Source organism: Cryptomeria japonica, chromosome 7, assembly GCF_030272615.1.
Source record: "Cryptomeria japonica chromosome 7, Sugi_1.0, whole genome shotgun sequence".
NCBI classification, from domain to species: Eukaryota; Viridiplantae; Streptophyta; class Pinopsida; order Cupressales; family Cupressaceae; genus Cryptomeria; species Cryptomeria japonica.
This window is the reverse complement of record NC_081411.1, coordinates 320,360,632-320,376,451: the sequence shown is the minus strand read 5'-3', so window position 1 is coordinate 320,376,451 and position 15,820 is coordinate 320,360,632. Positions and strand designations below refer to the sequence as shown.

The 15,820-nt window shown below is 34.2% G+C and overlaps 1 protein-coding gene across 2 annotated transcripts in view; it reads left to right on the top strand.

Annotated features, from left to right (window-relative positions):
* Nucleotides 1-6,772: 6,772 nt before the first annotated feature.
* The window catches only part of LOC131051570 (uncharacterized), a 56,817-nt gene continuing 47,769 nt past the window's right edge, over nt 6,773-15,820 (top strand). For both annotated transcript variants that reach the window (XM_057986144.2, XM_057986143.2), the window contains exons 1-2: nt 6,773-7,312; nt 13,803-13,938. In XM_057986144.2, coding sequence (XP_057842127.1) covers nt 7,195-7,312; nt 13,803-13,938 — 254 coding nt within the window. In that variant the 5' untranslated portion in view covers nt 6,773-7,194. The remainder of the gene's footprint in view (nt 7,313-13,802; nt 13,939-15,820) is intronic.

Below are 15,820 nucleotides of genomic sequence, written 5' to 3'. Positions count from 1 at the left end.
GCTCTGATGTTACTTCCAGCATCCTTGATTTGAGCAGTAGTAACCGGCCCATTATGAGGAACATAATAGGCATCCTTTGTAATCTTCTAATGATTTTCTCCAAGACATCTCAAGTGCACCTCCATCCAATTCTTCCATATAGCATAGTTACTTCTATCAAATATTGGATTGTCTTTCTTAAAGATAGTGACCATCTCGCATCTCCTCGAGTAGTTAAAATTCTTGCGGAGGATCTAGCTCTAATACCAATTGTTGGCAATAACAATGAAGGAAGACTAAGAGGAGGGGAGGATGAATCAGTCTTCATCGGATTGACAAACTTAATCACAAATGCAACTCTAATAAACTGCAACAATAAAAAAGATAAGCAAATTGAAAGCACAACACCCAACACCAATATTTTGACATGGAAAACCTGGTTAAGGGAAAAACCACGGTGGGAACCTACCCACAATAAGATGATACTCTGTAGTACTATGTGAAAATATTACAATGAGTAATGCACATGCATTCAGGCACACTGCCTAGAGCTCACTGCTCAAATACAATGACCTGAAAGGCTACAACCCTTAGGGAAGTCTCATTGACTTACAACAAGATTCAAACTACGATCTGGAAGGAATGAACTGAAAGAATAACATCTCCAAATGCCTGATTACAGTTCTTGTTAAGCGCAAATGTCTATCCTGCAACAACAATCTCTGCTCAATCATAATATCAAAGGATGAATCCGTGTTCGCACATAAACCTCTCTCTGATAACAACAACACTACATCTATCACAAAATTACATGAATATATTATTTATATATACAATTCATCAACCTTGACAACAAGTTCAACTAAACTTTCAACTCATAGTTATAAAATTACATCACACAATTCAAAGATCTACCACCGAACCAATGTAATGATTTACATGACATAAAATGAACCTAATTCAAATTCCCAAATGCTCAACTCCATAGGAAATCATGTCAAGATCAACTACAACACGCCACACCACCAAAAAAACTGCATAACACGAAAATCATCATTGGTTCAAGAAAACCACCAATAACTTGCACAATGATAAATGTGGATCATCAAAATAAATAAGACACAATTAGGAAACACCAACAAGCACGTTAGAATCATCAACAACAATTGCACCAACACCACTTATCAAATCTTCATCGATCAACATCTGAAAACTCAAGAACACAACCAATCAACAACTATCACAGAGAAGTATAAATATCGAAGCACTAAAAAATGATCCATCTAAAATGAAGATACACAAGACCATCCCAAACAATATCCCAAAATCTCAGCTCAATATTAGATCACACCGAAATATGTCGAAGGAAATACTGAACTTTGCAAAGCACTGATCAACAATACAAAACTACGAAACTGGATCATAAGATCTTCCCAATCTGCAAACACTAGAGCAAATCACAGGAATATGTTGATATTAATGACAATGACATATCCTAGCATCAACAATGTCTAACAAACTCCAACAAACTACAACAATTTGATCATTACATCCATCAATGAGAAAAAAAACATACATATGACATCAAGCATTCAAGCAATTGAGCAGTAATTAGTCTTCCTCCAAACCTTGGAGCAACAATAAAGTCAAGATTCAGGCATTGAAGTAGAAAATTTTCATCCTATTTTGTTGAAGACTTCATAAAACCCTAAATCCTATGTAGAGACAAACAAAACTTCACAAGGAGGTATATCATTTGATTTTCTTGGTCAATATTTAACATCTCCCTCAAAAGGAGAATCTTGCATTACAACAATTTTAATCATCTTTATCTCAATTTCATGGTTAATTCCAAAGCTAGGGTTTGACTTGGGCAAACCCTTATTCCCAACCTATTTCCCTTTCTTTCTATGTGTAGTAAATAGGTACAAAGTTGCGATCTTCAAAATAGACATTATTTGTAGAGACGATCAATCCCTCTTCGATGTGCAAAAATTTTGGAGGATCACGAAGACCACCACCATGGTCCCAACATTTCGGGTGCTCTTTTAGGGATCAGATCCGAGTCTACATACATTTCTCAGATCCAGGTGCACAAATTAATCCCGCATTTGTGGCTCACTATTTTCAAATTTTTACCTTCATTTCCAACATTTAATCTTGATTCAACAATTCAATTTATAAAAGAGGGCCCCCAAATTAATCAATCAAATCAATATTCAGTCTTTATCTTTGCTAATTTATGATTAAATCTATTGGATTCCCCCTCTTTTAAATGTTATGGCCATCTTAAGCAAAAATTAGTGGTTTTCTCCCTCTAATGGTGGAAACCCAAAATTTTCACCTTAACAGGTTCTAGAAGTGGTTGGGTTTTTTTGACCCCTCGTCCTTTATGTGCTTCGAGAGCTTGAATTCATTTTATGATAAGGTGGTGTTTCCTTTTGTTACCATTATTACCCCTTGCCACTTCAATATTAAAATCTTATGGTTTTATGGGTGGTCTTGGTATTCTTAACTTGTTTATCCCTTGTTCTCTGTGTAATTTTGGCATTCCCTTGTTTTTGTCGACCTTGTTCATATTGCTAGCTTGTCCTATCACAATTTGGGTGGTCCCTTTAAGATCATGGGAGGGGATAGAAATAAAATGGAGCCTACCTCCAACATGGCTAAAGGACCCTAAAATTTGGGGTAAACTCTATGTTGGTGGCATAACTCCTTACATTCTAAAGCTCTATGGCTCTGACCCGCTTGCTATTAAAGGTTTCGTTAAAGGGGGGAAGAATGAGACTCTTTCAAGTTTTCAATTTGAATCGGTTGTCTTTGAGGACCTGATTGCTAATGTTATTGGTCTCCTGGCTGATGGTAGGAAGATTTTTAGAGATTGTAAAGCGTCTAAAGATGTCATTGCCCTATTTTCCAAAAAATATGAGATGGACAAGGTGAAGATGACCAAGTCTAGCGATTATGATCAAGGTACTATCAGACTCTTATGAGTTGAAATTGTTGAGGTTTTAATGAGGTATTTCACCTTAGATGGTCATTTTACTAATCTATTTGATATCATTTTATTATAATTAATCATTTTTGCCACGAATGACTGGTTTTGTTTCTTTTTTATCTCTTATACTCTCTAAATGCTAGCATTAATGTTCACTAGAAGAGCTCCACCTCCTCTATGCTTCATGAGGATCTCATATTACTTTTAATGGTATGTAAATGTGTCTCTACTCTCCTAAAGCCATCTTAGTCCAAACACAAGATTGATTTTGTCAACAAAGTTAGGGTCCATTACTCTAAAATGTCTATGAATAAAATGATATGGATTTAGAGGAGGAGGAAGAGTGATTTGGTTTAGGTAATAATGGGGAGTAAGCCTCTAAGAAAGACTTAAAGAAATGCCCAAAACCTAATGTTTTGTGGTCTAATGGTTTCTCCACTAATTACGATGATGATGATGAGGAGTACACCTCTCTTTCTACCTAAAAGCTTAATCATGATATGAAGGCTAAGTTTGGGTTTGAGGGGAAGGAGAAGGAGATAAGGGATGATCAAACAATGGGGGTGGAGGAGTCTTATAGACTCCATATTACTAAGAAAGGGAAAGTAGGTAAGAAAGAAAATAAACGTGATATGGCTATGGGGAAGATTGGTGTTGTAGATAAAGAGAACCAATTGTGAGGGATGATTTGAGCATTGAGGAGGTTGTTACTACCAAAGTTGAAGTGAGTCTAGATAAACACCTTTAGACTGGTAATGAGGATGTCACAGTGTTGGTTAAGAAGTATGTAGAAGCGCAAGTCAATTTTTCCAATTTATTTATCTCTAAAATTAGCCTTATTAAAGAGAGCATCAATTCCCTTTGTAACATGATTGATGTTTTGAAAACTGATGATAATTGGGTTATGGGTAAGGAGGACAAAATGAAAATGCTGGCTTTAGTTGAGGAGGTGGCTAGATGTCAAGACCATGAAAATGGACCATGAGAAGACAATCGTAATGTTGGAAGACATTGTTAATAAGTGTTAAGTGCATAGCTTCCATCAGATCGAATAAAATCAATATATAGACATTGATATGTGCATATTTATTAAAACATAAATATTAAATGACATGGTCGATATAATAATCATGATAACTATCGGGCTGCATTAGTTAATATCAACTGATGCAATGGGTGGGAGATGGAGGGTCATGTCCCCATAGGGTCATCACTCTATGTGGCATAAAGGCACGTAGAAGTCATGTCCCTACATGGGCATGGCTCTACGTCTCCTATACATATCCAAAGAATATTGACAGTTTCAGTAAGTTAATCAATCACTGTGGCAATCAAACAATCCAGAAACTGTCGACATTAAATAAAGAATAAAAGTTATAGATTTATACTTAGATATAAATCAAGGAGAACAATATTCATTGTAGTGATTTATGTTAAAGTCCATCCTTGTTAAAATATAGTAAGTTTGTTATCTTCTCTATCTCTGATCAAATTGTTTAACAATAAGGTTCACAATAATCTTAACATTGTGGTGAGCGTTAGCCAATTTGCTGCCTAAAACAACGCTTTAGGTCTTTGCATTATTGATGAGAAATCCCAATCCCTAAGGATGGGTGTCAATTTGGAAAAATGAAAGATTTTAGGGGAGAGGGAGGATGCTGTTGGGATGGGCATGGGTGTTGTTGGCAATGTTTTTTGATCAAGGTAAAATGACGTCGGTTAAGGTGTAGGGGTCTTCTGCCAAGACTCGAAGCCAATTAAAATATGTGGGTGACCACTCTCAAGTCATCTAAGAGGTGATGGATCTTCATGATCACATTATTCATAAAGATCTTAAAGCTACTTAAATTCTTAAGGAATTACAATAGGTTGTGTTGATGCTGTTGGTTGGTTACCGAGTCTTTTTTTGTTTTTTGTTTCTTAGCAACATTTTGATGTAAACGATTTCAGGGCTCCTTCAAAATTTGTTTTAACTTAATAAAAAACATATTCCTCGTTTCTTATTCATGCCTCTAACTAGAAATACTTAAATTTTTTTGTTTCCTTCTACTTCTCCCCTATCTTAACAATATCCTTGCTCCACTAAACATACTTTTGTTTTGCTTCCATTATTTGACTATTTTTAACCCTTTTCTAAATGATATAAATATTCATGTCTATTATTTGCAGTTATAAAATATAAAATAGAAATCCAATCAAGTTTTCAGACACAATAAGATTATTGACAAGGTTAAATTATAAATATCATATTAAATCATTAGATATACAACTCAAAAGTAAAATTTTTAAAATTCCTTTGCCATTGACATAGCTAAAGTTCATAATTTGAAAAAAAAAATTGTGATGATTTTCATGACAAAATTATTTAGTATTGAATGGATAATAGTTGTTGCTGATGTTGTAAATGCAATGGGTTTTGGAGTTATCTTCACATTTAATGAATATTATAGGTCAAACCATCTTCATATGTTAAACTTATTACATTCTTCTTCACGAACTCTATATATTGTAAATCGATATTTCTCGTCATTTAACGATCGATAGATGTCCTTTAAAGGTTGGGTGAGTTCCCAAATGTCAAAGGTGCAAATTCAATCCAAAGAGCTTGGAGTACACAAACATTCGTCAATGTCTCATGCAATATTTTTGGTAAAAGACATGTTTACCATTTTAAATTCTTTCTCATCTGTTATAAGCATTAAAAATATAATATATTATCTATATATGTGTAAGTCTATTTTGACCTTGTTAAAATCAAAATAAAGAAAAAATTGGTTATACAATCATTCAAATGGTTCACATGCATTGAGATAATCTTCCTGGCTACTTAATAAATTGAGTACCAAGCCAAACAATTGTTTAGAGGAGGGAGAATGTAAAGTCTAAGTACTGAGTGAATTTGCCAGAATATATAGTGCCACGTGGAACAAAGATAAATTTTTCTCCATAGGGCTAAATCCCTAGAATATGATTAACTTTTAGATCTAAAATATAAGTAGTCAATTTTGACAAACGGATTTGATCCTCTTGTTAAGATTGAAATTATGATCATTTGTTTAAAATTTGATATCTCTTGACGTATTTTACATAGATTTTTTAAATTATACGTATCTTAGTAATATATGATTTACAAAACAATCCATTCTTAACTAATTCAATGAAACTTTTGTGATGTATAGGTGGATACTTGCCAATTTGAGTCAATATAGAAACATATTTGTCCTCCTTATCCAACTTATATTTTCTTTATTTTATTCACATTACTTAAGATAAAGTTTGTATTATTTAAACTATATAGATTTATAATTTAATCAACAACAAATTTTATGATTCCAATTGAATAACATTCTATTCCAATGCAAAAGAACAAAAAGAATTAAAAAAAATACTAGAATATGCTAGACTCATCTACCATAAGATCAAGCTCAAACGTAAGTTATGAAATAAATGGTGATCGAATTAAAATAAAATTTAAGATATAAGAAATAACACTTAAAATATTATAAATAAATGTACAATATAAACAATAAACATAAGAACCATATGATACATATATTTATACTCTAATTCATACATTTATCTAAAAAAAAAAATTCTAATATTTTAAAAATATTTATAAGATGCTAGTTTAAATTTAATATGATAACTATTGTGGAACACATTAAACAAAATATTAAAAATATGAATAGACAACGTACACCATTGTAGTACCATTACCATTGAAAATGAAACGCATTTTTGCAATCCAATGCAGAGAGGTTACCCAAACGTCCGTGTCTTTCGGGGAAGTGTCGAGAAAATATACTACAACTAACGGGCCCCACTGTTGAAACTTTTTTCCTGCACTTAATAAAACGGCCACTCCGCTCACTTTTTTCTTTCGAACCCTCGTCTGAGGTTTTCATCCAAATCCATTCCACAACGATTCACTCCGTCACTTCAAATTCATCTCTTCGCTAATTCTTCCACCACCCATATTCACACTCACTGCACCCGACGCCATTAGAAGCCCTCGCAAAAACCCCAATTTTCTGATCACCACAACCCCTCTTTTTCATTTTTTTTGATTTTCTCCCTAAAACCTTTCACATAGCGGGAGCTCAGGATTCCCGGATTATAGCGCCAAGAGTCTTTTTGAAATTATTTGGCAAAGAATATAAGGATTTATTCGTTGTTATTGTAATAAACTTTTGGTTCGAGGGTTTAAAGAAACTAAAATGGATAAGAAGAAAGTTCTTGTGCCGCTTGTCTGCCATGGTCATTCGCGGCCTATTGTGGATTTGTTTTACAGCCCGGTTACTCCTGATGGCTTCTTCCTTATTAGTGCTAGCAAAGGTCAGTTGTCTTCTTTTATACTTTCTTTTCTTTTGGTTGCTTCTGTCAAGGATCGCAAGTTATTTCTAGCTCAGGCATTTTAATTTTTTTTTCTTTTTTTTCTTCTGAAACAATGTGATCATGTTCCGGAATTTGTTTATTTTGTGCAAAGAAAAAAGTACCATTTAGATCAGGCGATTTTGAATGCTATTTAGGTCAGATTGATATGTTCAGACTATTAACGTTTAAAATTTAAACTGCTCACTTGGGAAGAGGCGTCTGTCTAAATGCCCAAGGATATACCGTCTGACAAATTATCTCATAACTTGCAGACACTCTCCTTCGTAGTGCTGTGGCCTACCAAATCGTATGAAAATCTTTGCCATTCCTTGAAATTCATCCAGAATTTGGCCCACTTGCTTGCGAAGATTCCCAGAGCTACCCTTTCATTCAAACTTACCCAAGAATTGAATATGGTACTCCCCGGTGAGCTATGCCTCACCCATTGGTGGTAAAATCTTCAGCTTCGGTTGTATGGGACTCCATCTCAGCAAGCCATTCAGCACTTACAATTTGTTTCGTGTGTTGAGCGATGTTCCACCCATTCTTGTTGAAAATATTTTTCTTAATTTTCAAGGGCTATATATTCTGGCAAATTTACCCAGTACTTGCACACAGTTTTCTTGGTCGAGCTTTGCTTCAACCACTTGTGGTCAAACAATCAGAGTTTAAGGCATAGAAACCAAGGGTCATCTGTACTATCAAATTTACCCAGGACTTGGAGGTGGTCACCCCGGTTGAACTTGTAGAAAAACCTTTGGTTTATATGTTCTTGGCTATTTTTTCTGTCAAATTCACTCAAGATTTACACATCCCTTCAATAAACCTTCCACCTGTGATGAACCTTCAGTTTGGATCCTTGGGGCTTCCATTCCATCAAATTAACTCAGCGCTTGCAAATGGTTTCCTCTGTTGAACTCTCTCCACTGGCTTCTTGTGACAAGGATTCTATTCCATCAATTCACTGAGGACTTGCACATGATTTCTTCAATACTATAACACAAATTGTTAATGCTAGAACATGTAGTGCTCATGGTTTCTTCAATACTATAGCACAAATTGTTTATGCTAGCATGCCAATGCTGATTTTGATTTTCTACTGTCTAGAATATGTCGTGCACATGATTATTTCTTCAATAGTATGGCACAAATTGATTATGCTGGCACAAGTTTTTCGATGTTGATTGTGATTTTCTACTATTTAGAACATGTAGTGCTCTTGCAAATATGAAGTAGTGGATGGTGGGCAAATGGAGAAAATTCTTATCCTTTTTCTTAAATTTATGTTTTCTATGGATCCGTTGCTCATTCAATTCTTTTTTGTGCCATTTCCACATTATCCTTTGAGAATATAAAGCACAAATTGTTATTGTTGAATGTGATTTTCTATTGTTTGAACATTATGGTGCTAATGTGGATATGATGTGGATGATGATTGGGGTTAGCTTTGTTGCTGTCTCAAAGAAGTATGTTTTTTTAATCCCTTGGGTACTATATACTTATAGATATATAGTATGATACTTCATTATTAATCACTGCCAAATGCCAATTGATAGCTAAATATTTAATATTTATCTTTATCAATTGGCATTTAATAGTGATAATTTTAGTTGTCTACGTTCTTGATTCTGGTCTCCATTCCCAGACTCCTTCATTGTAATCAAATTTCTTATATTATAGGAGATCCCAATAATTAGCAGGGGTTTAAGAGTGGAGACCCTAATGGGTTTGAGGGACAACAATGATAAGCTGCACATGGTGTTAGATGTGAGAAAAACCCAATGATAAAGGGGGGAACTTTGCTCCTGTAATGTCCCCTCTTGGGATTACCCTAAAATTTGCTCTAGAATCACAAGTTCAATAAAAACAAGGAACATAATATAGTTAGAGATATAAGTTTGCCCAAAGATTGTAAAAAGCAAGATAGATCCTGGTTGAGACCTTGCAATATTGTTAGACAACTATCGAAAATACAATTCATAAAATCAATTATTACTACTAGGGTTAAGAACATATATTCACAACCATCTTAATCATATAATGTCTACAGTTCATTATTAGGGTTCAATCATAACGGGCTCAGATAAGGGGACATGATAGGGTGCCCGAAGCAATCCTCACGCTAAGCCCAAGAGCAGATATGCCATTCCTCTTGGCTCCATGTGGCCTTTTGCCATCCATTCTTCATGAGGTGGTGTACCTAGTGAGGAAGCTTGTACCTGCCCTCCCTATTCGTGCCACCTTATTCACCCTCCTATGATTGAGACTCCTTTGAATTAATTTCGACAGTCAACCATCATGAGGATTGTGGAGGACAACACAAAGGGTGCCCGAGGCCATCCACAACTAAGCGCAAGGGCGTGAAGTATCCGACCAAGACAACTCGACCCCTTGGCCCACAAGTGGCAGGAACATCTAACCAAGACAATTCCATCCCTTGGGATGGTGTACTTAGAAGGGAAACGTGTACTTGCTCTCCCAAATGCATCTCCTTCCTCACCCACATATGATTGTTCCCTTGGGAGGATAAATAAATAAATTAAGAATCTAGATTGATTAGCATTTCACATGTCATCAACTATACCAATCACATAAGAAATTATATGTTAGCTGATATCTTCTTCATGCATACATTTAGTATAAATCTCATGCATACCACAAATGAATAAGATTGCTATTGATTGTAATATATAGTAATCTTTGATCTGGTTGATCTATATGCTTGATTGCCGATGACTTGTAGATTGATATGCCTTTTGATGCTGATTGAATTGATTGTCTTGATATTTTGATCCACTTATTGGGTTGCTGATTTAAATATTTGTCCATCTTGTTCAATGCTGTCCGTTTGGAGGTAATATATATCTCTCCCTATTGGATGGGACGGAAGGGTTTGTCTCTTCGTACAGGTATCCCTCTTGCGAAAGTGGCGACCCTTGATTACATGCCCTTTGTCTCTAACTAATAATGATTAAGGTGACTGCACCTCGTCAAGGATTAATAACAACATTTGTTAATATAATCAGTAAACACAATTCCTAAATAATTAATTAGATTGCTTCTTCTTATTATGATTTGTTCTTTCCCTCGATTGCAATGGACTCGGTTAATCTTTATATTAATGTTTATTGTTTGCTAGCTTGTTAACCAATGTTTCTTCATCTTGCATACCTTTTCGGAGAACCATTAGTCTAATGAATTTGTTGTTTGAGGCATCCTCTAGCTTATTCACATTTTTGCTTGTCTGAATTTGATTTAGGAGATGAGAAAATTGTGAAGTCTTTGAAAAGACAATTTTCTTTCATTAGGGTATTTACTAGTCAAGGCGGGGGCATGGCAGTTCCCTTGCTGGCTGGAAGTGGGGGTTTAGGGGCTATGCCCTTGAGAAAAACTTCTTTTTAGAGAAAATGAGAAAAGAGTGAGTGAAGAGAGCAAAAGGATCTTTGTATTGGGTGAAATGATGCTTTTGGGGGCATTTTAGGGTTTTTGGATACCAAAAAGAAAAGTAAAAAATGTCTTTTTTTTTGTTACTTTTTGGTGTTTAGTGCCTTTGGGTACGCTTGGGTACACCTAGGTATGTACCCGTACCCAGATGTACTTAGTACGAGTGCGAGAGGCCTTAAGGGCATACTCAGTAATTGATTCCCAAAGTAATTGTTTTACCTAATTAATTATTTGTAATGTTAGTCAAAGCAACAAAGATATCCTTCAAGGCATTCATTTACTATCTTGGTTAGCCCTTCTCATTTTGGGGATAAGAAGAGTTATGCATCAAGTGTTGAAAGTTTCTAACATGACTATTTAAATTGTATTGTAACAAGTTATTCCTCCAGACAAAATTGGTGGATGACTTTTGATCTTGTTGCATATTTCGAGATGCCACTTCATTTTCAATCCCTTTCTTATACGTAATCACAAAGTTGTATCCTGCATTTTATCTTGGTTAGCCCTTCTCATTTTGGGGATAAGAAGAGTTATGCATCAAGTATTGAAAGCTTCTAACATGACTATTCAAATTGTATTATAAAAAGTTATTCCTCTAGACAAAATTGGTGGATGACTTCTGATTTTGTTGCATATTTTGAGATGCCACTTCATTTTTAATCCCTGTCTTACACTTAATCACAAAGTTGTATCCTGCATTTTTGTGTCCCATTTTTGTTGCTTGTTTGACGAATGTTGGTCTTAGGATGATCTGTTTTGATTTTGATATGTTTCCCCATGAAATAGTTATGTCACCACTCGATTGTAGATTATGATGCATCCCTTGCTTTCAATAATTGATTTTTAAATTCTTTCTATAAACCATCTGACATTAATACAATATTTTCATTTCCAGAAGCAGTATATTCCACTATGAAATTTTTACTAAATATTAGATATGATAAGAACAAGAGCAGTATGTTTTTTTTTTAGGGTTTTAAATGCTCTAGTTGTTTTGACACTCCACACTTTGACATCTAATGTGATGTGTGTTGTAAAGGGAGCTGTAATGTGGCCTTGATTCTTCACAAATTTGTGGTGGCCTAGTGTAAAATCCAAGAACCCTCTAAGACGTGATATTCTTTGATAGTAGCTAGTCCATCATTGTTGATCTCATTATATCTACATTCACTCTATCAAAACATAGAGTGCTTGAGATAATCAACTAATTTTACACCAAAAGAACGTTTAGATGGCTTGGCATAAAGTTGATATTCCTCCAATCGTTGCAGAACATAATTCACTTGTTGCATGAATTTCTATTTTTTATTGTAAACCAAAATGTTATCAAAGAAAACAGTCATGTGTCTTTGAAGGAAAGGCTTGAATACACTTTTCAAGAGATTGAAAATTGAATGATGTATGAGTAAGGCCAAAAGGCATTACTAAGAATATATTATGGGACTCATTTACATGAAAGCATCCTTACATATATGCCTTCTCGAGTGATCTATATTTAATTATGCCAAGATGTGTACTACAGTGGCAACAAGGGATGGAGTGTAATGTCATAAGTGTTAACAAAATCTATTAAAGAACTAACATATATTTAAAATAAAATATAACTCTTTTAATAAATAAAATAACTCCTAAGTCCTAAGTAAAAATAAAAATGACTCTTAAATAAGTAAAATGATTGTTTAAGTAAATAAAATAAAATAATATCATCAATAATTAAAATAACTTTTACCTAAATAAAATAATGTAAAATAATTCTAAAGTAAAATAAAATATTAATAATTCTTAAATAAAATAACTTCCTGTTGATGTGTGTTTTATGCACATACGAACACAGAATAAAATACTAAGGTATCTGTTGGTGCATGTTTTATGACACACCAAACACAGAATAAAGATGCCCAAAAGACGCTCTATCCTCTCCTGAATAAAATCACTGCATATGCTAAGATTGCAAGGAAAATCATATGGCAATTCCAATGTTTATACTGCAAACTGGCGACTTTAATGTTGAATATAGCTCATTTGGTTATGTATGCTGGTGATCCAAGGGGGACTTGTGGATTTCAATCACAATGAAAACTTTCTGCTTTGTTTTTACGATTTTCTCAATCATCATCATATGGAATCAAACTGAAGTGCACAAAATTAAAAGTTCAGAGCCCAAGAGTAATATATAACAGACTAAGAAATTAGTGTTACTTTGAGGGGGCATCCTTACTAAGGGCCAAGGCTACATTCATACAACGGACGATTTCATTGAATTCTTATTTATAGCCTACATAGATAAAGGATTAAATGTGACTCATGTAAGTGATTCCATTGCCCATCCATACCATGAAGTTATGAACATAACGAACTTCGCCAAGTTGCATGTCTCACTATATCAGTCACTGTTTCTGTTATGGACCAATTGCTAGAAGTTGCCCTAAATTCTCCTCTTGGTGGAATTGGGTTGGGTCTGAACTGGTACTCCACAAAGATTGAAGTTCCAAGATGGTACTTGTTATTGATATTTTATTGAACAGTTCTTTCATTTGCCCAATTTTTGCTTGGGCACCATGTGGCATTTCAAGATATGGAGATTACTGGTGTAACCAAATGTGTTATATACTCAGGTTAAACCTAGCTTAGAACCACATCATACGATAATTTTTCTGCAAGGTTAGACTTCTTATTATCTCCCAATATGAGAGCCTAATCAAAGCAATATGACACATCGCGTTAATAAGATGGTGCAAGTTCCATGTATGTATACCCTATTATGTAAAAACATCTGAGTAGGGTAATATTATTGATTTAGGAGCATACTACAATGCATTTGTGGTCATATTCTAGAAATATTCAGAAGATATGGTTAGTAATAAAGAAAAGCATGCTGAACTCATGCATGATATCTATGTTATTCACGTGCAGATTGATTTTGCTTGTTGTTGGAAGTGTAGGTTATGATTATCATTTGTTCCTCTTTGTTGTAAGTGTATTTTATCATTTTTCTTTTTGATTGCAGATTCTAGTACAATGCTAAGGAATGGTGAAACAGGGGATTGGATCGGGACATTTGAAGGGCACAAGGGTGCCGTCTGGAGTTGTTGCCTTGATAATCGTGCTATGCGTGCAGCATCAGGATCAGCTGATTTTAGCGCGTAACATTCTTTTCTTATTAACTTTCTAAATTTTTGGGTCTGCTGATCTTTCTAGGAAATGCTATTTTTGTAGATGGATTTGCAGCGTGACTCATTTTTTATTTTCTTAACACCTGTCCGAAGGCTGGTTTGAATGCCATTTAAATAAAGTCATAAATATAAAGAAGCATTGCAAGATTTATGTGATAACAAGCCTTTTTGTTATCAAATTTTTTTTTGAGGTGAAAGTATTCATTCTCCACTATATACGTATTTGTAGATAATGTTGGTGTAGACTAATTACAATTTTTCTGTAGGTAATGTTGGTGTACATATACAACTTAGGTCAAGTTTATTTGGGCTGGAATTATTTTCCTAATTATTATGAAGGAATTAGAATTCATTTCTAGAAGTGTAAGTTGCATTTGCAAAACATGTTCATTTATAAGTGCATTCATCTTCTATAAATAGAACACCTATATTTGTTTGACATGGAAATGAGAAATGAGGAATGCGGGATGAAAGAAAGAGTTTGAGAATTTTTGTGAGAAACCTCATGTAAAGGAGCTCATTCAAGGTGGAGGTTTCTCTTGGTGCTACTTTGCCCTTGAATACAACAATTTTTGTGTGGTTTTATCAAGCATTGGATCTTTTGGGTTTATGGTGATGTTATGAGATCTTGAGTTTGTTTCCTTGGATTCTTCATTCTTTGATGATTTAAAGAGAATATATGAATAGCTGAGTTGAAATACTTGTTCCAATTCAGCTTATTAATAGCTAGATGTGAAAATGGCATTCCTATGAATCAATCATTCTTTCTTTTGTTGACCTCCAGACAAAATCTGATGACACAGATTGTGGTTGACTGTGTCACAGAATTCGCCGAATTTCAAGGTAGAAATTTGAAATTCGGCGAACTTCATAAAAATATTAAAAATTCGTTTAAGTTCACCCAAATTTGTACAGAGAAGGCATTGAAGTTTGTTTATTGAAAATAATTTTTAAAATGCAGTGAATATTCGAAACCTAGGGCAACGATTCTATACTAGCGATCAAACGACCATAGCTCCTGTATGAACCATCGAGGAGATCATGGCGGGGAGCTCATGGCAATAGCTCCTATGTGAAGCCGAAGTGTTGCACATCACTGGAATGGAGGACAGAACGAGATGGACAGCGCGTAGAACCATCGAACAAGTATCCGCGAGCAGGTCTTCCCGTCGGTCGAGCAGGTCTTCTCGTCTGCTGACTAAAACCCACGCTATTAAAAGGGGGCTATTAATATATTCTAACTATTGAATATATTTTATTTATTTGTCCTCAAGGAATCAATGTGAATGGGTGGCTATTAAAATACAGGCCCTATTTTTTATTTTTTATAAAATTTAACATATGAAAACACATAAATATTGTAATATTTTTTAATTTTGTTTTGTTTTTTTCTTCTTTAATATATTAATGTTATAGATTAAAACTTAATATTTTAAAATATATTTTTTATATTTTTTATTATTAATATATATAAAATATAAAAGCTAATATACTAAAGTTTATTTATTTTAGTAATTTTATAAAATTATTTATTTATATTAGTCGAATTTTTTTCCGAATTTCAACCAAATTTCATTGGTGACGAATTCGAATTTGAATTCGAACCTTGTGACTTAGGTGGTTGATATGCAAAATGCCCTTTTTTTAAGCTGAGTTGAAATACTTGTTCCAATTTAGCTTATTAATAGCTAGTGAAAAATAGCATTCCTATGAACCAATCATTCTTTGCTTCGTTTACCTCCAGACAAAATCTGATCACACAGATCGTGGTTGGTATGTAAAATGCCCTTGTTTTAACTGCTGTGCAGATTAGTATCAGATCAATTGCTAAAGAAAATGAAACTGGAAATTA